The sequence below is a fragment of the Anastrepha obliqua genome, chromosome 3 (assembly GCF_027943255.1).
Source record: "Anastrepha obliqua isolate idAnaObli1 chromosome 3, idAnaObli1_1.0, whole genome shotgun sequence".
Taxonomy (NCBI): domain Eukaryota; kingdom Metazoa; phylum Arthropoda; class Insecta; order Diptera; family Tephritidae; genus Anastrepha; species Anastrepha obliqua.
The window spans coordinates 72,986,322-73,013,600 of record NC_072894.1 but is presented as its reverse complement, the minus strand read 5'-3'; the positions used below and the strand labels follow the sequence as shown (position 1 = coordinate 73,013,600).

The window sequence follows — 27,279 nt, the reverse complement described above, 5'->3', positions numbered from 1 at the left end:
TATGGGGAATTGTACATATAAACAAGATTCTAAACCAGCTAAGCAAAAACTCATCACAGATTGCATCAGAAATGCTAACCCTACAAGTATGGAAGATATATAAAGATATAATTTTCAAAGATACAATATTTGGTTTTGCGATTTTATTTAATTATTTCAGATTCATGCGGTCTATGGAACGTATCTATAGTAATAATATGGGACTAGTGCCCTTTTTTATGCGATTATTTCAGATTTATGCGGTTTTAGCATTTGAAACGTATCTATAGTTTTACTATAGAACTAGTAGCTTTTTTTATGCTGTTTTTTCTTTATGCTGTTTCTTGCGGAACGTATCTACCGCATAAAAACAGAACCTACTGTACCTAAGAATTTTTAAAACCATTGTTTAGCTAAATGACTAATCTTAGTAATATATTATAACCCAACAAATTTCGAACATTTTTGGAACAGAGTCCATTTTATTATTTTATTTTTTTTCATTTAAAGGTTAAAAGTAAAAAATTGAAAGTATTTTTTAAGAAAAAAGTTTTTAATTAATTAATTTAATTTAAATACTTCAATTTGTCTTATCCGTCTTTATGTGTTTGGAGGGACCTAAAGTGTGCGAAAGGTGGTTTTTTATGAGGAGTTTTTTTCTGACAGAAATATACTCGAAGGTTTTCCAAGGCGGCCGACGTTTTATATATCTAAATTTTTACTCGATAAGTTAGAAATGCATCTTTGAATAATTCTGAACATATTTATGTATTATATTGTGTATGGGAATAAGTTTCCGCCCTCGTAAAAGAGGTCTCGCTGCTTATACTACTTTTGTATTCGCTCTAGTAGGATACAGCTGATTTGAAGGTGTATATGTGAGGCCTCGATCACAGTAGCTGACATTCATTTGAAGCGTAATGATCCTTTTTTATGTGACGTCAAAAATGTCTACGTTCGTCCCGAAAAAACAACATTTGCGGAAAGTCATGCTTTAATATTACCTTTTAAAGAAAAGTGCAGCTGAAACGTGTTTTATTTTGATCAATATTTACGGTAATCACGCCCCATCAAATACAACTTGTAAAGAGTGGTTTCGACGCTTCCAAAGAGGTATTTTCAACGTGAGTGATAAAGATCGCGAAGGGGCACCGAAAAACTGAAGACGCATGCCGAACCCTTGATGATATGTCTAAAGAGTTGGATGTTGACAGATGAACCGTCGGTAAACGTTTACACGCGTTGAGATGGTCCAAAAAGCAGCTAACAGGGTACCACATCAATTGAAAGAGAGGGATATCGAGAGACGTTTGGTGACGTGTGAGATGCTTCTTGAACGGCAGAAAAGAAAAGGTTTTCTGCATCGCATCGTCACTGGCGATGAAAACAGGATCTATTATCCTAACCCTAAGCGTCGAAAATGTTGGAGCCTACTAGGTGAACCTGAAAGAAAAGCAGCCGGAATGGGACGATAGACTTGACAAACTGATTTTGCCGCATGATAACGCCAGGTCACACGCCGCTAAACTGGTCCAGAAATATTTAGAGGGACTGAATTGGGAAATCTTGCCCCACCCGCCGACATTGCACCTTCGGATTACCATCTGTTTCAATTAATGCAGTCAGTCCTTAATTATTTGTTTAAATATTTCGTAATTTTGGCTAAGAAAGGACGGAAACTTATTCCCATACCCAATATTATATATAGAGTATGTGCCTACTTTTATGCTGTCACAGTATCTGACAGCGAAAGCGTAGGTTCGTATCTCCGTGCACAAAACAGCAAAATGATAGAAAGAGTTTTATAATAACGGTTGCCCTTGGTAGACAATGGCAAACTCCGAATGTATTTCTTTAATGAAAAAGCTTCTCATAAAAAACCATTTGCCATTCGGAGTCGGCTTAAAAACGTAGGCCTCTCCATTTGTGGATAAAAATCAAGACGCATGCCAAAAATAGGAGGAGGAGCTCGGGCAAACCCCTAGCAAAAGTGTACGTGCCAGTTATTTATTTATTTTAATTTTTATGTGCCTATTTTCTATCTGAATTCCATTAGACTGACACAAATAACCGTTATGACCTACATATACAGGGTGAACGTAATGGAATTCAAACGTAATAGTGTGATTGCGTTATACTATAATATATTTGGCTGGAAAATCACAACCAGCCATTGTTCGTGAGCTCAGTCACCTCAAAGTGAATAAAATGTTTGTGTATCGCACTATAAAACGTTACAATGATACTGGTAGCATTGCAAAAAGCTATGGAGGTGGACCAAAAAAAACCGCAACAACGCCAGAAATGGTTCGGAAAGTGAAGGCTCGACTTGAACGAAATCCAAATCGAAGTGGAAGAAAAATGGCCAAAGAACTGAAAATATCGCAAGACAGCATTCGACGCATATTGAAAAATGAGCTCAAGGCCAAGGCTTACAAGTTCCAAAAAGCACACGATCTTCGACCCCAGCAAAAAAAAGTTCGGTGCGAAAGAGCAAAGGAGTTGTTGCGCTTGCACGAACGTGGCGAATTTCCTAACATTGTGTTTTCTGATGAAAAAATTTCCCAACTGAGCAGTTCATAAACACTCAAAACGATCGTGTTTACTCAACCGAACACTCATACGAGAATTTGAGCCTACGTATGGCCACTCGAAGCAATTTCCCATCGCAAGTAATGGTTTGGGCCGCAGTGACCGCTGATGGACGCTCTCCAATCGTTTTTATCGAGTCTGGTGTCAAAGTGAATGCGACTTATTATCGGGAAAATGTTTTGGAAGCTGCTTTAGAGCCGTGGCACGCAAGCATTTCGGTCGTAGACCATGGACTCGGCACCGTCTCACAAAGCTCGTGTGAATCAAGAATGGTTAAAAAATCGTGTTTCGTCCACACAATGGCTTTCGAATTCACCAATTACTTAAAAACTAATTTCACACAAATATATATATAAGAGTTATGGTGTTTTGAATAGGTAACACTTCATATCGTTCACCCTGTATATATATATATATATATCATGGGAATTGGAAATCTTTCGGTGCACATTGTGGGGGGTTTCGCGAATACTATAGATCAAATTAACGCAAAAGTAAAAGTGATCATTTGAAACCGCTAACCTTTACCGATTAGGATCGGCAAAAATTGTATAAACAATGTGTGTTAAAATTTAATTATTATGAAACACCCTTCACAAATCATTTTGAATAAACGAAATTTTTTATGAGTGCATTTCTTTGTATTTTTTAGATTTATGAGCACTTCTCTGCTTCATGAAAAAGCAGTATTGGAAGAAGCTTGCCGCATTGCAAACGAGGCCATCTCAAACATTAGAACAATTGCTGCTTTACGGCGCGAAGCCCAAACTATCGAAATATATAATTCTGAAATAGACAAGGTTCAGTCATTGATCCGAAAAAAACTAAAATATCGTGGATTGATAAATGCATCAGGGCAAGCATTTATATTTTTTGCATATGCAGTAGGTCTGTGTTATGGAGGGGTACTTGTGTCTGAAGGAAAGGTTCCATTTCAGGATATTATCAAGTATGTATGCATGCAGAAGCGGTATGTATGTATTTATGTATAAGAGTATTTGAAACGCGTATATATACGAGTGTACATACATATGTACGTATGTATGAGCAAAGCTAAGTTTTGAAATTTGTAATTTACGAGATATTTGTATTGTATTGTATAATTGTTTTATGTGTAAGTAAATATTTCCTAATATTTCCACTGAATAATAATATTTCTACTGCCATGCTTGAGTGTTAAATTATAATTTCTACTTTTGCATGTATACTAAGTAAATACATACAGTTTGTCAAAAATGAGTTTTGGCATAGAAAATAAATTAAATTTTTCGATTTCAATAGCAAAAAATAGCACTCTTTATTTATCTTTGGCTTCTTTTTTGTACTGATTCATATTTATTTACAGCCTTTAAAGCGAGTTAATAACAAAAACTTCAAACTCTTTGGAAAAACAACAACTAAGACAACAAAAACAAGTAATACACTATTTCGACACTGTCAATAAACTGTTTTTCAAACCGTAATACAGGCTTTTTTTTATTAAATACATAATTTGAATACGTAATTTTTGATAAATTTAATATTTGGCATGATAACCGTTAACTTCAATAACATTTTGCAGGCGCTTTTTCATGGAATAGACCAATTTGTTTATGTCGTATACGTTCGGTATATTCTGCCATTGCTCCAGTATTGCAGTTTTTAATGCTGCTGGATGTCTTTTATGGACTCTTTTCTTCAAAAAGGGCCGCAAATTTCCGTTTATGTCGTTTAACTTTGCCACAATTGTGGCTTTGGATTGTTAATAGGACTATGAATAAGTTCCTTGCGGTTTTACAACAGATGGCGTAACTTGATTATTATTCCATCGATCCACATTTCCAAACATTCATTGGAGAGCTACTGTCGTAAGGCACAAACGTCAGTATAAGTTTTTTATTTGAAGCGTAAACAACAATATTTTTACCACACTTGAAAATGTCGAATTTCGTGCCAAATAATGTGTTTTTGCGGGGAATTTTTTAATATGAAGAAAAAAGCAGCCGAAAGTCATCGTATCTTGGTGGAAGTTTATGGTGAGCATGCTCTAGCTGAGCGAACGTGCCAGAAGTGGTTTGCACGCTTTAAAAGTGGTGATTTTGGCTTGGAAGACGAAGAACGCGAGGGTGCGCCGCCAAAGTTCATGGATACCGAATTGGAGGAATTGCTCGATCAAGATCCGGCTCAAACGCAAGAAGAGGTTGCAACAACTTTGGTAGTTGATCAATCAACCATTTCCAAACGTTTAAAAGCCATGGGAATGATCCGAAAGGTAGGCCATTGGGTGCCGTATGAATTGAAGCCAAGAGACGTTGAACGCCGTTTTATGGCATGCGAACAACTGCTTCAACGGCACAAAAGAAAGGGTTTTTTGCATCGAATTGTGACTGGCGATGAAAAGTGGGTCCATTACGACAATCCAAAACGTCGGGCAACGTATGGATACCCTGGCCATGCTTCAACATCGACGTCGGCGCAGAATATTCATGGCCTGAAGGTTATGCTGTGTATCTGGTGGGACCAGCTGGGTGTTGTGTATTATGAGCTACTGAAACCGAATGAAACGATTACGGGGGATGTCTACCGACGACAATTGATGCGTTTGAGCCGAGCACTGCGAGAAAAACGGCCGCAATACGCCGATAGACACGACAAAGTTATTTTGCAACATGACAATGCTCGGCCACATGTTGCACAAGTGGTCAAAACATACTTAGAAACGCTCAAATGGGATGTCCTACCCCACCCGCCGTATAGTCCAGACCTTGCGCCATCCGATTACTATCTCTTCCGATCGATGCAACATGGCCTGGCTGACCAGCACTTCCGTAATTACGATGAAGTCAAAAAATGGATCGATTCGTGGATTGCGGCAAAACCGACCGAATTTTTCACAAAGGGAATCCGTGAATTGCCAGAAAGATGGGAAAAAGTAGTAGCAAGCGATGGACAATACTTTGAATATTAAATTTGTAACCATTTTACGTCAATAAAGTTTCAAATTTCGAAAAAAAACCGCACGAACTTAACCATAGTCCTATTATCTTGGTAAAATTTAAATTTGGTTTATTCTCAGTGAGAAACTCAAAGTTTTTAGCGACTTAGTTTTTTTTTCAATATACATATCTATGTTAATATTGTTTCGCCTCCATTGTGCCGTCAATAAGCACCAAGTCTCCTACTCCTTTACTTGAAATATACCCCCAAAACATCACAGAAAATTTTCCAAATTAAACCGTAACAATTATATTTCGATTTTGTAAAGCTGTCAAGGGCTTGCACCATACTCTAGCCGATCGATCATTGTAATACACCATTATCCTTGTCTTGTCGCAAAATATAACGTTGGCCCAATAGGCTTCTAGTGCGAAAATGCGGTTCAAAGCAAGAAACAGGCATTTTCCTACATTTTGTGCAGACAGCAATGGTTTCTTGCGTGATGATCTCGATTAATATTTGTGGTGCAGTATGGCTTGACGCACTGCTTCATGGGAGACAACAATACCACACTCCTCGCTGTGATCCAATATTCGAATCATCAAGCGTTCTGCACGTCCAGTAATTTTAGTTTTAGACCCACCTGCACGCTTTTGCTCTAATCTATCCTCTTTTTCCGCTCCCCTTACAACATTATAAACTAAACGGTAACACATCAGTACCGAAAAAATTTCAGACAATTCCTCCTACCAATTATAATATAATAATTACGTAATATCAAAGGATAATCTTTTGCCGGGTATTTTGAAAACACAATATTTAAATACGAAGTCTGAATAAAGCAAAAATTACGCACTGAATGATAAAACGAAAGCATCAAAGTGATCATTGCAAAGCAGAGTTAATCGCGAAACACATTTAAAGAAATTGAAAAAGCAAAATGTAAAAACAGTTATTGACAGTGTAGAAATAGTGTGTTATTTGTTGTTTTCCAAAGAATTTGAAGTTTTTTATTAATTCCCTTTAAAAGCTGTGAATAAATATGACTCATTACAAAAAAGAAGTCAAAGGTAAATAAAGACTGGTATTTTTTCTATTGAAGTCGAAAACTTAAATTTATTTTCCATGCCAAAACTCATTCTTCACACACTGTATGTAAAGTATGCGTACACTTTGTAATAACAAATACTAAAAAGTATTTATACCTTAAAATGGGCATGTATAGGCAAATATTAAAAAACGCTTCGATTAGAAAGGAATAATGGCACAAAATAATTTTTTCATATCCGAATAAATATTAGAGCCGAAGAACAGAATGAATTAAGGGGCATTCTGTAGTGCATATTCTAAATAAAAATCGCGAAACATTAAAGTATGCAATTTCATGAATTTCGAAAATTGACTAAATTGCTTTCAATCGACAAACTACAAGGTACTTACATGCTTTATATTGGTTGTTATGTGTTCGAGTTAAGCTGCACAAAATATATTATATACTAGCAAACCCTGCCCCCTTCGCTGGGCACACTAAAATAGAACAGATATGGTTTAGAACAGAAAATATATGGTTTTCATATTATTTATTTCTTTATTCTTTATTCCAGCGCTTTGGCATAAACAATACTTTTTGTTTTTCTATTTGTTTTTGAGTAAATATAAAATATAAATTGAAAATCAGGAAAAAAGAAGATTGTTTTTAAATTTCAAATCAACGCATATGAATAAACAATCGTCTTTTTTCCTGATCATCCATGAATTTTTCGTTTCAATTTATATGTTTTATTAAGCATTGGAGCTTTTTTAACCATTATCCATTTATATTTATCAAAAAAAAAAACGAAAAAAATTGTTTTTTCCACGAACACATAATTTCATTCGGATTTCACATTAAATTCTCAAATTTCGTAAGAAATTATTCACTGTTCCAAAATCCACTCCAAAAAAATTCACAAACAATTTTTACATGTTGCACTTACGTTTTTTCCTTATGGCATCCAAATCAGAAAGAAATATTGACACATTGTAACTAACACTGTCAATTTGACAGTTCAGTTCCGCCCCAAGCGTTAAAAAAGTTAGCGACATTATGGCTGGCTCAAAAGAACGCTGTACCCGTTGCCACTGCTCCGAATTACAACCAAACTTTACGAAACCCATTTTCAATACTTACTTAACAATGTGCATAAGTTTGGTTTAATTCGGTGCAAAGACACGGCGGGTCCACGTTTTGGCATATATTTCGAGACCCTAGTCATCAATAGGTATGAAAATTACCCCGTATTAAAGCACTTATCAACAGCTTTCATTTGATACCTATATTGTACATACACAACCAAAGGTTACCCGGGTCCACGTTTTGACCTATATCTCGAGACCCCAGTCACGTAGTGGCATGAAAAATACTCTGTACTAAGGCATTCACCAACAGCTTCAATTTGATATCCATATTGTACAAACACATTCTAGGCTCCACGTTTTGGTCTCTATCTCGAGACCCTAGTCACGGAGCGGCATGAAAATACTCTGAACTAAAGCATTCACCAACAGCTTCCATTTGATACCCATATTGTACATACACGTCCGAAGGTTACCCGGGTCCACGTTTTGACCTATATCTCGAGACCCTAGTCATCAATAGGTATGAAAATTACCCCGTATTAAAGCACTTATAAACAGAATTCATTTGATACCCATATTGTACAAATACATTCTAGGGTCCACGATTTGGTCTCTATCTCGAGACCCTAGTCACGGAGCGGATGGAAATACTCTGAACTAAAGCATTCACCAACAGCTTCCATTTGATACCCATATTGTACATACACATCCGAAAGTTACCCGGGTCCACGTTTTGACCTATATCTCGAGACCCTTTCTACCAATAGGTATCCAAACTATACGGAAACCATCTTCAATACCTCCTTAACAATGTGTGTAAGTTTGGTTTAATTCGGTGCAAAGACACGGCGGGTCCACGTTTTGGCATATATTTCCAGATCCCAGTCATCAATAGGTATGAAAATTACCCCGTATTAAAGCACTTATCAACAGCTTTCATTTGATATCCATATTGTACAAACACAATCTAGGGTCCACGTTTTGGTCTCTATCTCGAGACCCTAGTCACGGAGCGGATGGAAATACTCTGAACTAAAGCATTCACCAAGAGCTTCCATTTGATACCCATATTTTACATACACATCCTAGGGTTACCCGGGTCCACGTTTTGACCTATATCTCGAGACCCTATGTACCAATAGGTATCCAAACTATACGGAAACCATCTTCAATACCTCCTTAAAAATGTGTGTAAGTTTGGTTTAATTCGGTGCAAAGACACGGCGGGTCCACGTTTTGGCATATATTTCCAGACCCTAGTCATCAATAGGTATGAAAATTACCCCGTATTAAAGCACTTATCAACAGCTTTCATTTGATATCCATATTGTACAAACACATTCTAGGGTCCACGTTTTGGTCTCTATCTCGAGACCCTAGTCACGGAGCGGATGGAAATACTCTGAACTAAAGCATTCACCAACAGCTTCCATTTGATACCCATATTGTACATACACATCCGAAGGTTACCCGGGTCCACGTTTTGACCTATATCTCGAGCCCTATCCACCAATAGGTATCCAAACTATACGGAAACCATCTTCAATACCTTCTTAACTATGTGTGTAAGTTTGGTTTAATTCGGTGCAGACACGGCCGGTTAGCGAACACACACAAAAAGCTGACTTTATTTTATATATAAGATTTTTTTCAGTTTGTGTCCGAAAAATCCAAATATCTTACGGAACCCTATTTTTTTCCAAAATAAAATGTAATCCATGTTACTCTTGGATAATGTAGTTTTCGAATGGTGAAAGAATTTTTAAAATCGGGCCAGTAGTTTTTGAGCCTATTCGTTACAAACAAACAAACAAACAAACAAACAAACAAACAAACAAAGTTTTCCTCTTTATAATATTAGTATAGATTAGATATTGTGCTGACCTAAAACCTTAACCCTTAGTTTGCCCTTAGGAAGGCTTATAAAATGCTTAAATCTCCTTTGATTATACCCATCCTATAAGGAAGTAACCCCACAGTTTAGAGTCAGCTTACATCACGTATCCTTAGCTAGATTTAAAGGACTTAGGTAGTAATACTCCCTTTTACCTATCTAAGTTGGGAAAAACTCTTTACTGTTGGGATGTAAGCTAGGGCGAGATATCCAAAATCGCCCCAACAGCATGCGGTAAAATTAATTTTCCACCTTTCTGTAGTATCCGATCTGCTCCGGAGACCTTGAATGGATAAAAGAAGCTCATGGCCTACCTTGTGGCTTGTTGAGTGAAAAGGTTTTTACTCAGTTTCCAGTTCGCTTTGGTTGGTCTTTTAGATCGAGTACAGAACTCCGGTACAGCTCATACTATATTAACTGTGCTGGTACTGTGCACTCTACGGAAGTTTTCAGTATCAAAACAAGTTGTTAGTGCATTACATACAGGCAGCAGTTCCGCGAATCAATCCTCGCTTGGATCATTAAACAACAAACTGGTTAACTACGTTCTATCCAACATTTTCTATGACTCAGAATAAGAACTATCTATTTCAGGACTATCAAGCGATAGGTCTCGAATTCGGTCATCCCTCGGTTGGTATTTCGCCCATGAAAAAGCTGCTCATAAAAAGCATTCTCCTTTTGTAGGGCAATAGCAAGATGCATACTAAAAATTGGAAAAGCTAGGTCTAGTCTCTCATATGTTGCGCCAATTATATATTAAGCAACTTATTTGATTGATACTTTTCTAGTCTTAACAAACGTGCTCAAGCCACTAGGCATATTACGTTGTAATGCTTCCAATCGTATCTAGTATAGCAACTTATTTATATAACCTATATACATACATCCAGATAACAGATTTTCAATTTCAGAGTATCGGAAACGCTTTTATATGGCTCCATGATGTTGGCACAATCCTTAGCGTTTGCACCAGCTTTCACTGCAGCTTTGGTGGCGGCCCATCGAGTATTCCAAATATTAGACAGATCGCCAAAAGTTTCTTCTTCGTGTAGGCGAGAGGACAATGCTACAGAAAAAAGACTTGCGCTGTTTGAGGGTGTTCGGTTTTCTAATATAGAATTTAGATACCCAACACGTTCGGATGTAAAAGTTCTAAATGGGTTAAATTTGGAAGTGCTCAAAGGAAAAACTGTAGCTTTGGTTGGTCGTTCCGGTTGTGGAAAATCAACGTGCATACAACTATTAATGCGTTTGTATGATCCCGACAGTGGCACCATTGTAAGTTTAAGTAAATATTATTACTAATATTATATAAGTACAAATGTTTAGCTTTGCATATTTTTATTTAGTCTTGTGATATATTTATGTAGTAACGATTATATACATATGTACATATGTGTAGAACGCATTGACTGAAAAGTTGTGCTAGCATAGGCATAGCAAAGCATACACATACAGCACAAAACAGCTGATTCCCCTTCTGAGACAAGCAAAGCTCATGTGGTGGTCTACAGTGATTTTGACCCCTAAGGGGGCGTCCATAAATTACGTGAGGTGTTTTTTTTTATTTTCTGTACCTCCCTCCCCCCCTGGTGAGATGTCGTGAGATTTTATTCAACACCCTCCCCCATCCCCCAATCTCACGTGAGATTTTTCAAAATGTGGGTTTCTTATGTAAACGCGTTGGATTATTATTGTAAAAAGAAAAAAAAAAATTGCTCCGTGCTTTTATTTACGACTATTTAAGACTAGTAATCAATATTGCTGAGAGTTATAAGTGTAATAAAAATTTAACAATAGAAGACTTAAATCGTAATTACTGCGATTAAAAAAAGAATATCTACTCTAATTTAGTCCATGGAGAATCATGCGCGGTTTCAAGAGAGACTATTGGGACCAACATGTCCATATGATTTTCAGTAAAATCATCTGCTCCTTCAACTTCATTCTGATCTAGCCACTCTAAGCCGTTGACGCTTGCGCACAGTAACTCATTAGCTCGTCTTGTGACAATCCGTGAGGGTCGCACTTTGCGGAACATACGCGCTTGCTTAGCTGGTGCAATGTGAGCTGCTCGCCTGTGCTCTGCAGCTCTTGTGATAGATGCGAAGTAAATACCGCATGTACTGCAGCATCTTTTCTCTAAATTATCTCGTATACTTGGGCAATAGAGATCATAAGGCGTGCTGATGAAGGCATTCAGCGGTTGAATCGGTAAGCGTATTCGAAATGGAGCGAATGACTTTCCGTCATGTTCTTTAAAGTTCGAAATTGTCAATCTGAGTGATAGGGTATTGAGGTGGCAGAAAACGGTCGTGAAGAATCATATGCAGATCACTCCGGCGTGCGCTGCAGCACTTAGGTCAAGCTCCATATGCAGCTTAGCAATATGTTTCTTCATAGTATCTTGTGCTGGAGTGGGACGTACGTTAGATGGTGTAGTGTTCGACATAGCTTCATCCACATCATCGCTCATCACAAGAAGCTGATTTTGAATTATGTGAAAACAGTGAAGGAAATGACCGCGCTAATATTTTGTAGTTATGATTTTAGCATATTTTATCAAGAATTTCACTGTTTCAGTTTTTTTTATGCTATTAATTGTAACAATAAACTTTATATAAAAAAAGTATTATCTTAAAAACATATATATTTAACCTACCTTTTGAAGGAATGCTAAAGTAGACCGAACTTTTCTCTCAGTGGATTCCCTGAGAAGCCGTTCAATCTCTTGTTAAATGTGATGTATTAACTCTTCTTTCTTCGGAAATTTTTGCTTCGAGGTATTTCATAATTTTATCACATCGTCGTGGCAGGACTTCTTCGCCTTATAGACGTATCTTTTGACGTATGCGTTATAAAAATCTGGATAACTCGTTTTAAATTAGTAAGAGCATGAACTGAGTCGAGTAAAACATTTACAATAATAAACAAAGAAGGTTGGAACCTGTCCGTGTGTCGCTGCCACTCAGCTCGTACGCTTTTGTTCATTGAGTCGCGCGTTCGGCTGATAGTGGCGCGAAAACAAACGACGGGCTACACTGTACTGTAAATTCAGATTAAATTGAGCTATTTGGTATAAAACAAATATGGTGGTTTGACAGTAGTAATGTACATATGTATAACGTCGAAGTATGAATGAAATTATTTTCCTTCGAACGAATTAGTGAATGATCTTAATCATACTACGATTACGCTTAAGATTAAATTTTAAGCATGTTCAATCTGGATATTGGACCAAAATAGTATAATTTTTTTTGTGTCAATCAGAAAAAAAATTGCGTGATATTTGCCGAGACCCCCCCCTCTCTCCCACGTAAGATTAGATGAGATTTGACTCGACCCCCTCCCCCACTTAAACATCTCACGTAATTTATGGACGCCCCCTAAGTAGAGATCTACAGAATATCCCCTGGTGAAGTAACATAGCCCAAATCCAACTGGGCGAAAGAGGAGCTCAGTTTCATCCTCACGATAGGGGCATATAGAATTCAACAAACTTCATTATGACAATGAGGATACATATATGTAATTGCATACACTTGAAGAAATATTTGTAAACGGAAAGAGCACCACTAACTTCCGTAAATGTATTACAAAGTATTCAATGCTAAGTATTTCGAACAGACACCCTTCTCACGGAGCGAGTTGCGTGAAGGTATTTCCTTTTTCCCGTCATAAACATTGTCCATCGGAATGTATTGCTATAAATTTCGCCTTAAGCTCAAGAAGCTAACTTCTGATGTAAGACTCCTTCGGTAACAATCTAACTTAAACTACTTGCAGAGTCTTATATTACACTCCTTAATGGGGAGCAGAAAGTCTTCGCTGTAAAGGTTGTGTTCAGGGAGCAGAGCAAATTTGGCCGGATGGAATTAAATTGACAGTCCTTTGCCGGTGACGTAGGATATTTTAAACTGCTCGCCACATAATTAATGAATAGGCTCAAAGGGAAAGATGGGAAATAGAATTAAATCAGCCACTTTGGAGAGTGTTCAGGGTCTAAGTTACATATAGTCTTATTGGCTTATAAGGTATCAATGTATGGCGCGCCAATAACTTAAACTACATACGAGTATATATTTAATGGTTGTGTACCTATAATATTACATGCAAATCTTTTATTTCTTTTAAAACTGATTAATATTAAAAAAAAAACAAATCAAACGCTCTTTTCCATTTTTAATTATGATTTCAGAAACTAAACGAGGACGATATTCATAAAGACATCTCCATTGAAAGTTTGAGAAGAAAACTGGGACTCGTCTCCCAGGAACCGTCTTTATTTGAGCGCACAATTGCCGAAAATATTGCTTATGGTGATAATTCGCGTAGAGTGACCATAGAAGAAATAATAGCAGCTGCGAAATGCGCAAACGCACATTCCTTTATAATAACTTTGCCAAATGGGTACGACACACGTTTAGGCGCACGTGGAACTCAGATATCTGGTGGTCAGAAGCAACGTATAGCTATTGCTCGAGCTTTAGTACGCAACCCCAAAATATTACTATTAGACGAAGCAACGTCCGCTTTAGATTTGCAAAGCGAGCAATTAGTGCAGCAGGCTCTTGATGTGGCGTGTACTGGACGAACTTGCATAGTGATAGCACATCGTTTGTCAACTGTTCAAAATGCTGATGTAATTTGTGTTCTGAAAAATGGTAAAATAGTGGAAATTGGAAACCATCAGCAACTTGTTGCGCTCAATGGAATATATGCAAAACTTCACAAAATGCAAAGTCATGAGAAATAAGTCTTTAAAATTTAAATAAATAATGTATGAATTTCATATGTGTATGTATATATGTTCTGCTTGAGCAGGTGAAAATTTAATCTAGATTTAATCAGTGTATTTGCAAATGGTTGCGCATGCATTAGTTAGACATCGATTAAGTTAGACATTGTAAAATTACGTTATTAACTAATATAATTTTCTTTTCTCGTAAAAATGTGTAATTTTTTAAACAATGCACTAGGACTGTAAAATTTTCGTGTTTTTTTCTCAGCATATGCATAAGGTTCCATGTTGTTTGCTCTCTAACTGGACTAAAGTGCAAAAATCCCATTTAAAAAGGCGAGGGTGACTGTTGTCAGCTGATTTTAATTTGTTTGTGTATATATGTAGGTTCGTAAAAAAAGGGTCAACGAAACTTTAATTGTTACAAAACAAACAAAAAAATGGAAGCAAATTGTTCAATTTTATAATATTCAAAATATAATTTGTGGAAGGATTTAGTTTTATTTTACTTCTTCTTTTCTCATATGAAACGTCCAACATTTGCCCATAGCGTTTGACAAACTTTTGTAATGTTGCAGTATAATGGGTTACTTTTTTCCGAGAAAAGAAAACTATAACATTTCAGAGCAACTTTTGTTGAAGTAACTCGTAACTTGTGAAAGAGAGGTAGGCGTGGAAATTCGCTACGTGTAGCAACAAAAGTTTCCCTGCATAAACACAGTATTTGATTACTAAATATCGCAAATAAAAAAATGAAATGCAGACAAAAAACAAAAACTAAGCCATGAAAACACGAATCGTTCTTAACTCCCGTCTACATATAGCATAACCTTCGCTGTCGCTTCGCTTTGATGCAACGCGAGACCCTTATAAAGGAGACTACAATAAACGCTTTGACAGCGAAAGCTTTAAGCTGAAAAATTGGTAAATTAGTTAGTAAAATGTATTATTTACAACAATAACCGCATTGCTTAAATGTATACTTATTTAAATTTAACTTGGGTTCAAAATTTTTGGGATAAATTTAATTTGTTTACATCTGATGATTGTCACCGCACGCGCCCAAGAGCCGTAGCATCAGTACAGAAAGTAAACAAACGAAAATAAGCGAAGGGGGAAGCCAAGAACGATATAATAAATCAACCAAATATACATTTGTAAGTGCATATATTTGTCCACAAAAGTTTGATGATTTTCTTTACTGACGTCACAAGAAGAAGTAGTAGCTTTCGGAAGGCGCCAGCTTCTGTATTCTCGTGGCATTACCACGATGCGTGGGTAACTAACATATTACTATGATATTTATGTAAATACTCGTGAAGGGTTCTAGAATGTACGGATGTGATAACTCTTTAACTGTTTACATCTGATTTATTTTATTCTTCTTCATTTTTTCTGTATAAGACAGTGCAAAATTTATATGCTATAAATTTATTACAGCCAAAATTCAACCCGTTACTTTTACTCATTGCCAACAAATAAATCTTGTTTTATGACAAAAAGCATTGCATATAAGATACATTTTTGGTATTATATGTAGCTCCCACATAGTTTGTTATTTCAGATTAACTTATGTATGCGATTTTTTAAAATCAAATAAAGAATGTTGACAAATTAACGAATATTCCACGATTTCTATTTTGAAAAGTTCTATATTTGGTCATCTTCAGAAAAAAGTTGAATCGGCATAGAATAATATGAATTTCATATTTCTAACGAGTGTTCTGCACAACAGAAAATTGTTTCATGATCAGTACCCTATACATAAACAGTTAAAGAGTTAAATAGAAATTAGCATAATGAATGGAAAAAGGATTTAGTAAGTATTATATACATATATACATATGCCTGTAAATTCCAAATTATGAAATTTTGCTAATTAATGTTTCCTGTTTAGCACCTAAGAGTATTATTTCCATAAATAAAAACAAAATGACAACTAACAATCCAAAGCAAGGGTTTTGCTCTTTTTGAAAGTGTGGACAAATTTATTTGACAAATGCATGTAAATTCAACAATTTTGAATAAACAAATAACCCACCGGTTGGTGAACACACTGAAAACGTAAAATTTTGAATGTTACTTTACCAATTGGATAATGATAGTCAAGAAGTATAAATTTAATCTAAATTAGCATTTGAAATACACAATAAATTAACAAAAAATTTACGTTTGCCCCCACATGTTGAAAATAAAAATGAAATAAATGAATTAGTTTCCTAATGATGAGTAACGGAATACCATCCAATTTTTACAGTGGTCAAATGAGTTATCTCGGGATATACATACAAATCTTTTTATTTTTTAGTTGTGCAATTGAAAAACCCATCCCATGATAAAAACTGATTTGCATACGTAAACATTAGTTTGAACATTCTCTTTCATTATATCGCCTATTTCATTCCTTTAAGTGGATTGGTATCACAAACTTGTGACCGAACGGACTTTTGTATTTAATTCCAGCATCACGATAAAATTTATCCGGTATACCTAAGTTACATAAATATAATTTTCCGTAGTTGTTGGATGAAATGCCATTTAATGGTAATATTGGTAAAATTGCATATTTAATGCAAACATCTTTAATCCCATCCGGTGGCGGGTCAACTGCAAGAACTGATGCTCTGTAAAAAGGAATTTCAAGATTTTTTATTAATTTATTGATAACCTCTTTTTTATAAGTTTGAAAATAAAACGTGAAGGTTTCATGGAAAAAGAGATAAACGAACACATTTTAATAAAGTTTAATTTTGGCTGGCTGTTAATATTTGAAATCAAATAAACTCATAGACAATGGGTTCTAACATCAGACTGATGGACATAAATTTAGTCTTAACATAAAAAAGTGGATTTGATTTTTTTCCGATCTCAATAATATGTATTTCAATGTAAATAAGGTGGTAATGCTATTATTATTTGTATCATTATACTATGAAACAATAAAGTTTTTCAAAACATTTTGGAGAGTGTTTACATTGTCACAACAAAAACACAAATGAGGAAAAAATCATTTTAAAAATTGCATTACAATTACAGTTTTTAAAAAGAATGTAAAATATTAAAGGAGGTAATAGCATTAGTAGTAGAAAATGCGAAAGAGCTCCTCATAAAAAACCACCTCTCGTTTGTATGCGCCGTAAAACTGTAGGTTCTATAATTTTGTGGAAAACATTAAGACGCACACCACAACTAGGAGGACACCAAACACCAAAAAAGCTGTAAGCGCCAATTATACTTGTATATACATACATATATGGAGAAAAGGAAGCAAAAAAGTCTTAATAAACTTGGGTCAGCAAACTAATAGTTTTGTAGATGGATTATGGTTAGGATAGTTTACCAAGAATACTATAATGCAACAATCGTGCTCAGAAGAATTAAGACAAAACAATGAATTATTAGAAGAAACGCCACTTCGAAAACACTTATCCCATTTTAAATTATTTGTTTAGTGTAGTTTCCATGAATTTTTCGAGTTTAAGGTGTAGAAATTACATTATATTTACCTATTCTCACCTAACCACTTCCTTATATTGCTCGTTAAAGTATTTGAATTAGTTGATAAAATTACTAGATCTGGCGAAGGCAGTTCTGAAAGAAGAATGTTGTTTTTATATTAAAAATACTATTACATTAAACAGTATTTACCATCAACAGAATATACAATGACATTGTCCGTAGCACTGAAAAGAGCAATCTCTTTGCTTTTTGTATCCAGATTTTCTTCGTCAAGATAAAGTATCACCTTTAACCCATGCGATGCCATTTGACGCCCAGTAGCGGCGCCAATATTACTATTTCTTAATAACGAAAATATAAAGGTAATCACAGTATAGCAAATGCAACAAAATCTATTCTACCTCAAATCTCTCGATTTCGCACATATAATAACAATGATTGGCCATTGATGGTAATTAGTGGGTGTAAGTCTTCTAGCGCCTCCTAATAACAATATGGCAAGATCTGTAACTCCCCTTGTTAGAATATCCAACTGTCTTGGCAAAGAAAGACCTTTTTTTTCCGCTAGACTTTCAATTTTTTCACGTACAAAAGAGGGGATGGTTGGTATTATTAGTCCTTCATCTAAAATATAATAATTTAAATAACGTCAACTTTCTCATATTTGATTATTCTAGTTAACTCTTCACCGGTAACGAAATCCGTAGATCCATCAAAAATGTTTTCAATTTGCCGCAGCCTTACAGGTTCACTGACCAATATATTCTCATCGTGCCGGTATTTTTTCATTGCACCGGAAGTTTGACGTACCAAATCCGGTTTCTGTTCCGCTTCAATTGTATCCCAAATTGCTTGCTTATTAAAGAGAGCTAAATTTCCTTCAAAATCGAAATCTTCGTGTAACAAGGGATCATCGACCGAAGTGCTAAACGTTTGGCTGTATTTCATGTTACCATCTTTACGTAACTGTTTTCGTTGCTTGCGACCGCTTCCATTGATGCTAGAGCCATTATTAACGTAACGCAGTTTGCCATTTCCATTCCCGTTTCCGCAACCAGGAATATCTGGTGCTGTTGGAAAAACACTTATTCCATAGTTATTCCTCTTAACTTTTATATCAATAGGTTTGGAAGATGTTGAAGGTTGATCACACATCGTACTCGTAATGTCAAAGTTGTCAACATCATAGACATTCATCGATTTAGGAGATGGTGGAAATTGGGTGCTCCCCAGTCGAGCTTCTACCTTGGGCGGAAGCAGGTTTCCGAAAAATTCCTTAACAGTAGTGTTGCAAGGCACTTTACCACTTTCAAATACTCTACTCTCCAAATTTTGAGCACTATGGATATAGTTTTGATAGTAAAAGTTGAAAATTTTTAGTTCTAGTTACCTTCTATACTTGCTGGAATCTACCTTTACATTCGATATCTTATTTGTGAGTTCACCTATGCTATCTTCGGCTTTTGGGAAAGTGCTATTAGGTAATGAGGATGAGTGATCTTTTTCGAAGACATCTTTATTGTGAGATAAGGCCAATGCGTTTTTCCCCGCATTTGCAAAGCTTGGCTGTTTGACAATTGTCGGTTTCTTTATGTCGGTTGAGACGACAGAATTTTGTCCATTAAAGGACGGTATCACATAAATATTAAGAATATCTGTCGACCTGAAAAGTTTACCGTTTCATCAGATTTAAATGGCATGAAAAGGGGGTTACAATTGAACGTACCGTAAAGTCACTTCAGCATCCTGCTTCTTTAACGGTATACCATTGCGAAAAGCCCGAATAATTGTTATCTCGGATTCAGATATATTTTTAATTACTCCCTGGAAAACACCGAGTTTAGGATCGCATTCTATGGAAACGGCTTTGCCCAGGAAATCATCTCCCATTTCTCCAACGTGAATGAATAAAAACCAAAATAGTCCGTTTTTTATGAGTGCAAATTATACACTAATCTTTTCACTTATATTTATATTGTAAATAGTTAAAGTACAATGCATTAATTTGTTGAGGCTTTTTGTAGTTAATCTCATACGTAAATGTTTTTTAAGTAGCGCCTGTAAATTTGCCAACCACTATGTAGCCAATATTAGCGATGTGTCAAAACATCATAATCGGTTCGCGAACGGTAACAAATCATTCATTTCAGGTATCACAATTGTCGATAATAAGAAATCGCTGGAAAACATTTGATTTTATACATTTATAAATTTAAAATTCAAGCTAATTTACGAATTATAAAAAATAATTGAAAGTTTGCATGATGAAATATTTGCACGAAAGGATGATACACACCTTTCAATACATGTAAACAAACAAAAGCACAGAATCCGTCCTCATATGATACAGAAGATATAAGATAATTCGTTTGTGGAAATATGTATTCCGTTCATGTAAAATATTATATAAACTAAACTTTAATAAATTAATGAGTTATCGGGCCGAGAGAATAAAAACATTGTAAGCACCAGCTTTAACTTTCCAGTATTAGCCAAGTCACATTTGACAGTTTCAAATAGAAGCAGTATCTCAAAAACAACAAAATCTATAAACTGATTGACAGTTTAGAATAATTTCAACAAAATTGCAACCCTGCAGCTGTTACTTGTTTAATTTGCTTTGGCTCAAAAGTTTACTCTATAAAAAGTGCGAGTAACTTTTTACTGTATAACACAGTGTTGGCATTTTTGGTACAATGGTACTTTATATAACTTCATTGACAACATATGTACTTTCCTATGCGCAATACTTTTTAGTACAATTTTGTGATGAGAACTCAAAATATACAGCTGGGAAAATTCAAAGCGGGAAATTTTTTGGATCCATTTATTGTCAAGAATAATAGAATACAAGATTGCGTTTTCCCAAGTGTCATAAAGTCAGACAGAGAATAAACAAACAAAAAGAAGCGGAAGAATAAGCGAAAGTAAGAAGAAGACCGAGAATATCGAATAAATTGTGTACACATGCCCAACCTTGTATTTTAGAGGTGTGCAAGCGAAATCTCTACAGCGTTATACATATTTAAGAAAATGCAAAGGCTCTTGGAAAAGTAAGTAAATGACTTTCTACTATTTTAATTATAAACACATTTACAATTGACATAATTTCACACTAGGTGTCCGCAGAAGCGAGAAAAGTTTTGTAAATGGTAAATTTCATAATTTTTTTTATTCCCAAAACATTTTGTATAGTCCCCCGCAATTTCGAGTTTCGTGTAATCGATATTATTCAATCGCTTTAGTGACGACTCGAAATTTTTTTGCATTGTGCGGGGAAGTCATAAAATAAGTAAAATGTGCTATTAAATTAACGAAAAGCAGAGAAATAATTAAAATGTGCATATTCTTAGAAATAATGATGAGATGTATATTTCTCTCTGCTAGATATCGAATTCCATTTCACAAGTTGGAATCTTAAGTTCACTCAACTTGTTTTATGAGACTTTATTTTTCATGACAACTACTCCAGCCTCAATCGTCTCCTGTTGCGAGGTCACATGTGTTCTCTCTGCTTCTAGATTGGATATACGGGTATTTTGCCGTTCCTTGATGGTACTGGCTTCTCTGCCTTCTAGATTTGTCTACAGTGACGCACGTCAATCTGCCCCCATAGCATCGTGTAGCCGTACTTAAAACTCAGCTTTGTTTCCTAAAGTTGATAAGCCATGCCGTTCCCACCTCTTTTATTTTGCGGAATCCGAAGTTCTCTCAATTTTATTATTCATGTTTTTATGATCCTGTTTTATTGGACTTTTCTCGTTTGCTCAATATTGTTGCCAGTCGGCTCGCGATAGAATGATATAATACAAGGTTGCGGCTTCTGAATTCGCTATGCCGTCAAGCTCCATGAATAACCAAATAAAAGGAAGGTGAATTACTTGTTTGTGAAAAGGAAGAAGGCGAAAGCAGTAGAAACTACCAAACACAAGAACGTTCCCATGACAGTCGGTTCTACATTGCCAGAAGGACTGTCACTCCAAAAACATTCCTCGTGTATGTATAGAGCAGTGCCAAGGCGAATTTATTACAGGTGACAGCAAACACATATAAGTAAAACCCTACATGTATTTGTTGTTGCGTTTGGTGCAACCATCACGTCAAAATCAGTAAGCAAATGTAAACATACGAATGTAAACATACCAATACATACAAACAAAGCATATCATTTTGATATAAGCCATACCTACGGTGAAAAATTCAGCTGGGTGAATGCTGTCACCTTAATAAATTCGCCTTGAGCAGTGCTGTCCAAAATGAAAAACGTGAGTGTATAAGTGAGAACGAGATAATGGGAGCAGCCCAGTGGGAAATTTAAACCAAAATAAATAAATATTGGATTGGAGTAGAAAATTTTTGTGGGAGGAATCGAAATGCCTTTTGATATTACATCTATAGCTTCCTTTGAACGACTTGTAACATAAAAGGCATTGCAAGTCGCCAAAGGCATTTTCTAGCATAAAAAAGTTCTCACAGGGCGTTGTATTGCATACACTAAGCGTCGCGGGCACACTCGGTGTATATTCGTTGCTGGTTTGCTAACGTTATCTATGTTGCTAACGACTGAACGATGGAGAGTAAGAATACGTGTGATCAATTGATGTATGGGATGGACAGCACTGGTATAGAGAATGTTTATGCCGCTACAACAACAATAACCAATCACAAGAAATTATACACACACACATATGTATGTATGGGGAATGTTTGTGCTGCTACAACAACAACAACCAAACATAAGAAATTATACGCACGCACACACACTTCTGTGCCACTGCAAGTTGTGCTCTAGGTTTAGGACTCGATACATAAAAATTCTCCCCCAAGGAAAAATAAAACAAACCTCGGATGTATTCTGATGACGACCCCTGCCAACGTACTAAGGACTATGATTTGTTGGCATTCACCTGGAATGTCCGGTCTCTTAATGGGGAAATTGCCTTTGGCCGGTTGTTTGATGTCCTCGTGAGAGTAAAGGCTGCTATTCAAGAGATGAGATGGACGGGTCAAGGCAAAAAAACAAAACAAAGGACCTTGCGACGTTTACTACGGCTACCATGTAAGGGAGTGGAAATTCGGTGTCGGATTTGTTGTGGAAGAGATTTCGTCGCCAAGTAAAAATCGTGCTTCGCGATTTCAATGACAGGGGTGAGAGAGAAGAGAGACGTATTATCAGAAGGAAGAAATGAGAAGCCGAAATACGTGAGTGCGAGGAGTTTGAGATGCTGGCCAAAGGAAACAACGCCCGAAAATTCTACCAGAAAGTTCGATGGCTTACAGAAGGTTTTAAGACCGGGGTGTTTGCCTGTAACACCGGATTTACACACGGAGACATCTGGAAGGGAGTCCCTGGAAATTCTCTTATCATGTCTCATTCGCGGTCACATGGGCAAAATTGTTTTCGGCAACATTTTGACGTTCACTACTTTAGCATCTTCTGGTTCGAATATATTCTACAAGCCGCTAGCATGTAAAACGGAAAACATTCGTCAACAGTTTCTTAAATATATCAATGAAGAATGCAAACTGGTTGAATAATAAATAATTTGTTGTTTTTTTATTGAAATATATTTATAAATTGTTGCACTTGAATACAAATAATTTAATTAAAAATACTTCATATATAAATAATTAACTTAAAATTAACTTGAGTATCTAGAAATGCGGAGAAAAATTAGAATTCAACGTAAACATGCCCCATAACTATTTTAAATTATATCTACTTTACTAGCAAAAATAAACGTGCATTTCCCAAACAGCGTTCGGATGTTTGTCATCGTTTGATTGATTGAAAACCAACACATAACTCAGAACTTTCTCCCACAAAAGAAGAAAACAAATGAAGCAAATGTCAAAAATTGAAAATACGAATAAGAAGAGCAAAGCGTGTCGCCAGTACAGAAGACAAATTCCCTTCTCTCTTCCGCGGCCGTCCTTCTCCCCCGAACAAAATGTTTCCCTTCCAAATGTTTCCGTGTGTAAATGGACACTAAGAACAAAGGCAATGATCTGGTGGCTGACATCCAGAGCATACTTAAATTATGGAGGGAATACTTCTCGAACCTGTTAAATAGTGATATCTGCGCATATCACAGAGAATCGGAAGATCCCGATACCCCATTCGTTGACGATGGAATTGTCGTGCTGCTACCCGACCATGACGAGTTAAGAATAGCGATAATGCGGCTAAAGAACAACAAATCCGCGGAAGTCGGATTGCCGGCTGAGCTTTGCCCAATCCACAAAAAGAGTGATACTGCAATCTGTGCCAATCACCGCGGGATTAGTCTTTTAAATATAGCTTATATATATCAGTGTGGCTTTAGACCTGGAAAATCCACTATCCACCATATATTCACAATACGCCAAGTCTTTAAAGGAGAATCAACACCATCTTTTTGACGATTTTATGTCTGAATTTAATATCCCCGCAAAACTAATACGGCTATGTAAAATAACGGTGCCCAATACCAGCAGTGCCATCAGAATTGAAAAGGAATTCTCCGAGCCATTTAATACCAAACGAGGTTTCAGACTGAGTGACTCGCTGTCGCAGAACTTAATCGCTTAGGCACAATTTTTGACGTCATAACGTCTTATAATTCGATTTAGCCGGCTGCACGCACGAAAAAATGTGTCGTTACCTTGCTCATTGCCGTTACCTGGAATGAACTGCAAGCGAAAGCGCGGAACGAACAAAGCAAACGAACGGCAACGTTCGACATCTTGCTCTCTCCTACTTAAGTGAGCGTATATATGCATGTATATGCACATATGTACATATATAAATTCACGTATTTGTACTTGCATATGCCTTCTTATTGATTATTATTGATTTGATTTACTTGAAGAATTTAAAATAAAACCAAGTTTGTTAATAATACCTGTTGTTTTAATGTTATTATTATTAATTTTTTTATTATATATGAAGGAAAAAATGTATGGTAATATTTACCATATACCTTATAAGATATGTTGTATACTAATATATGTATATAAACATGCATATACATATACAATTTCGCGCAATTCCCAAAAAAAAAACAAATCTATATGTAAAGATGCATACAAATCATATGGACATATCAAATATACGAATCTATTCCGTATGCAAGCAAATGTAAGCTAATGTGCTTGAACTGCAAGCGAGAGCGCGGAACGAACGACAAAGAGCACAATCGGCCCCCGCGTTCGGCAACGTTCGAGATCTGGCTCTGTCCTACTTGAGTGAGCATATATATGTATGTATATGCGCATTTGTATATAAATTCACATACTTGTATTTGCATATGCCTTCTTCCTGTGTGCATGGTAATGAACCATTTCTCTGTTCAGAATAGGACGATGATAGAAAAAGTAGGAAATGAAAGGGAGTGTTTCGAGTTTAAAGTGTCTTGAAAAAGGCAAATCGATGATGGTGGCTCTTAGTGTTGTTGACTTATTAACGTCTGATGCACAATCGAAATTGAAGATATCTTTCATGAATTGGATAAGTGTTTCGTCATTTTTCACGTTTGTGTAAATGTAACTTGACCTATTCCATTGCAATTCCATTTACCTCCTCCTCTATATCCATACAAAATATCTATCAAACAAATAAAATTAAAATTTTGTTTTGAAAATTGCAACCATTCCATCAATATTTTCTTATGATGTTGTCACGTTAAACTATCGTCAGTAAACCGACTTTACAGACAACCTCTTTTTTATAAAAGCGTGCAATTGTTGGCGTATGAAGATGATATTGACATATCGATCTTAACAACCGCGCTGTTAGTTCTGCATTTTCCACACTGGATAAAGAAGAAAAGCGAATGGGTCTGGTGGTGAAAGAGGACGAAACGAAGTACTCCTGTCATCAAACAAACAGTTGGCGCACTCGCATATCGACACCGTCGTCAGTGTGGAGTTATAATTTTGAGGTTGTAAAAGTTTTCGTTTATTTAGGAACCGGCCTCATCAGGAAAAGAAGGACTTGGCTTCACTTGGTGTTTCCAACTGGCCCCCGGTAGCACGAGAAAGAAACGACTGACGAGCTTTGTTAAACTCGGCCAAAATCACGTAAACGGCTATCGCGCCAATCAAGATGAAGAGGAAGAGCAGAGCCCAAACAAAGAGAGCAGAGAAGTGGCGAATCGAAGCCGACTAATAAAAAAATCTCATCTCCAGCTTGCCGAGTAGTGCAACCATATGGAAACACCTCAACAAGCGAAGTTCGAAACACAAAGAATGCCTGAAAAGTAGGGATATTTCCTATACTTTTCCTAGTTTCAGGCTTGTTTTTAGATTAATTTTCAGAAGTTTCAATAATTTTACCGCGTTAATCTTTGGTTTAAAATTGTATATCTATCTGCCGTACCATACTGTCTAGGAATTATTCACTAGCCACAAAAAGCGTTAAAATTGGTTAATGAATACTTATATACTCATACTTTTAACTATTATTAATTCAATAGTGGCTATTGGTATCGTTATTTGAAAGAGCGAATCAGCCAAAATATACCAACTGTGTAATTAGTAGACTTTCGTTAAAATACATATTATGGAATTCCTTCAACCAAATCAAATCAATACCTTCATTGAGAATTGTTTCCTAAAAAAGCTAAAACACCAATCTTGAGCTTAATAGCGAACAGAATCTAAAATATTGCGAAATATACCTAATGCTTTTTGGCTTATTTCTCATGATGCCATCCATCGTGAATTGAATGTAGGCATAATCACAAAGTGTAGCATTAAAAATATACAGCGACTATCAGTCCACCAAAACGAACAAATACATAAAACAGTACCGGCAGAAAATATCAAACGAAGACTAAAACTACTCACACCGACTGCATAATTGACAAAAAGATGTACAGTCTAACTATAAACGAACTAACTGTTCTTACATTGGCACAAGAGCATAATAGATCCTAATTGTACAAAGATTGCATATTGTTAATATTTAGCAGATTGTAATAAATAAAGGAAAAAATGCATATAAGCACGCAAAAAGTCAAATCTTTAAACATTGTACATTATAGAAATACAAAACTTACACGTAGAAAGAGAACATATACACATATAACTCATATATAACTCACATACAAATTGGTGCAAAGTTAATCATCAATTTTATTTTTGAATAACTTTTTTACTAAATAAAAAAATGATTTTGAGTAATGGAAACCTTTATTTTGAGCTTTACGTGCTGCTTCGCTTGTCTGTTTATATACTGCAGCTGTCTAGTTCAAAATTCACGCCATTTGCAAAAATTATAAATCTTCCGATAGGGTGACTAAATTTTCGCCACCTTGTACACATGCGACTGCGCGAAATTGCCATAGCAGTATTATCTAATAACGCTCAAGAAATGGTGCATCATTGTGTCGAAATGTATGAATTATAAAGCATGAATCAAATTTTTTCATAATTTACTTAGGAGAACGTTTTGGATCTTTAAAATTAAGTATTATATGATTATTTAATATATGAATTTTTATTTTAAAGACTATGTATTAAAGCTTTGAAATAAAAACCGCAGATTGATTGAAAGATAGTTTAACAATTTACCGCTTTGGTCCCTCTTGTTATA

At 35.9% G+C, this 27,279-nt stretch overlaps 2 protein-coding genes across 3 annotated transcripts in view; one reads left to right on the top strand and one right to left on the bottom strand.

Annotated features, from left to right (window-relative positions):
- LOC129242871 (multidrug resistance protein homolog 65) overlaps positions 1-15,825 on the top strand; it is a 26,271-nt gene extending 10,446 nt beyond the window's left edge. Inside the window, exons 9-11 of one of the 2 annotated variants that reach the window (XM_054879764.1) lie at positions 3,224-3,520; positions 10,414-10,780; positions 13,701-15,825. In XM_054879764.1, coding sequence (XP_054735739.1) covers positions 3,224-3,520; positions 10,414-10,780; positions 13,701-14,258 — 1,222 coding nt within the window. In that variant the 3' untranslated portion in view covers positions 14,259-15,825. The remainder of the gene's footprint in view (positions 1-3,223; positions 3,521-10,413; positions 10,781-13,700) is intronic. The other variant, XM_054879765.1, reaches the window with a different exon arrangement.
- A 383-nt stretch (positions 15,826-16,208) lies between these two features.
- Positions 16,209-19,860, bottom strand: LOC129242874 (enhancer of mRNA-decapping protein 3). The gene is made up of 7 exons (XM_054879770.1): positions 19,429-19,860; positions 19,093-19,365; positions 18,392-19,041; positions 18,104-18,326; positions 17,892-18,043; positions 17,750-17,834; positions 16,209-16,867 (listed from the first exon to the last, which is right to left on the bottom strand). The coding sequence occupies exons 1-7, from the start codon at positions 19,590-19,592 to the stop codon at positions 16,642-16,644; spliced, it is 1,773 nt and encodes a 590-aa protein (XP_054735745.1). The 5' UTR covers positions 19,593-19,860; the 3' UTR covers positions 16,209-16,641.
- Positions 19,861-27,279: the final 7,419 nt, after the last annotated feature.

Coding starts and splice junctions, on each gene's coding strand:
- LOC129242874 (XM_054879770.1), bottom strand. CDS start 19,592: ATGGGAGATGATTTCCTGGGCAAAGCCGTTTCCATAGAATGCGATCCT. Junction 19,366..19,428: donor GATGCTGAAGTGACTTTACG/GTACGTTCAATT, acceptor TAAACTTTTCAG/GTCGACAGATATTCTTAATA. Junction 16,868..17,749: donor AAGTGGTTAGGTGAGAATAG/GTAAATATAATG, acceptor TCCTTTTTACAG/AGCATCAGTTCTTGCAGTTG.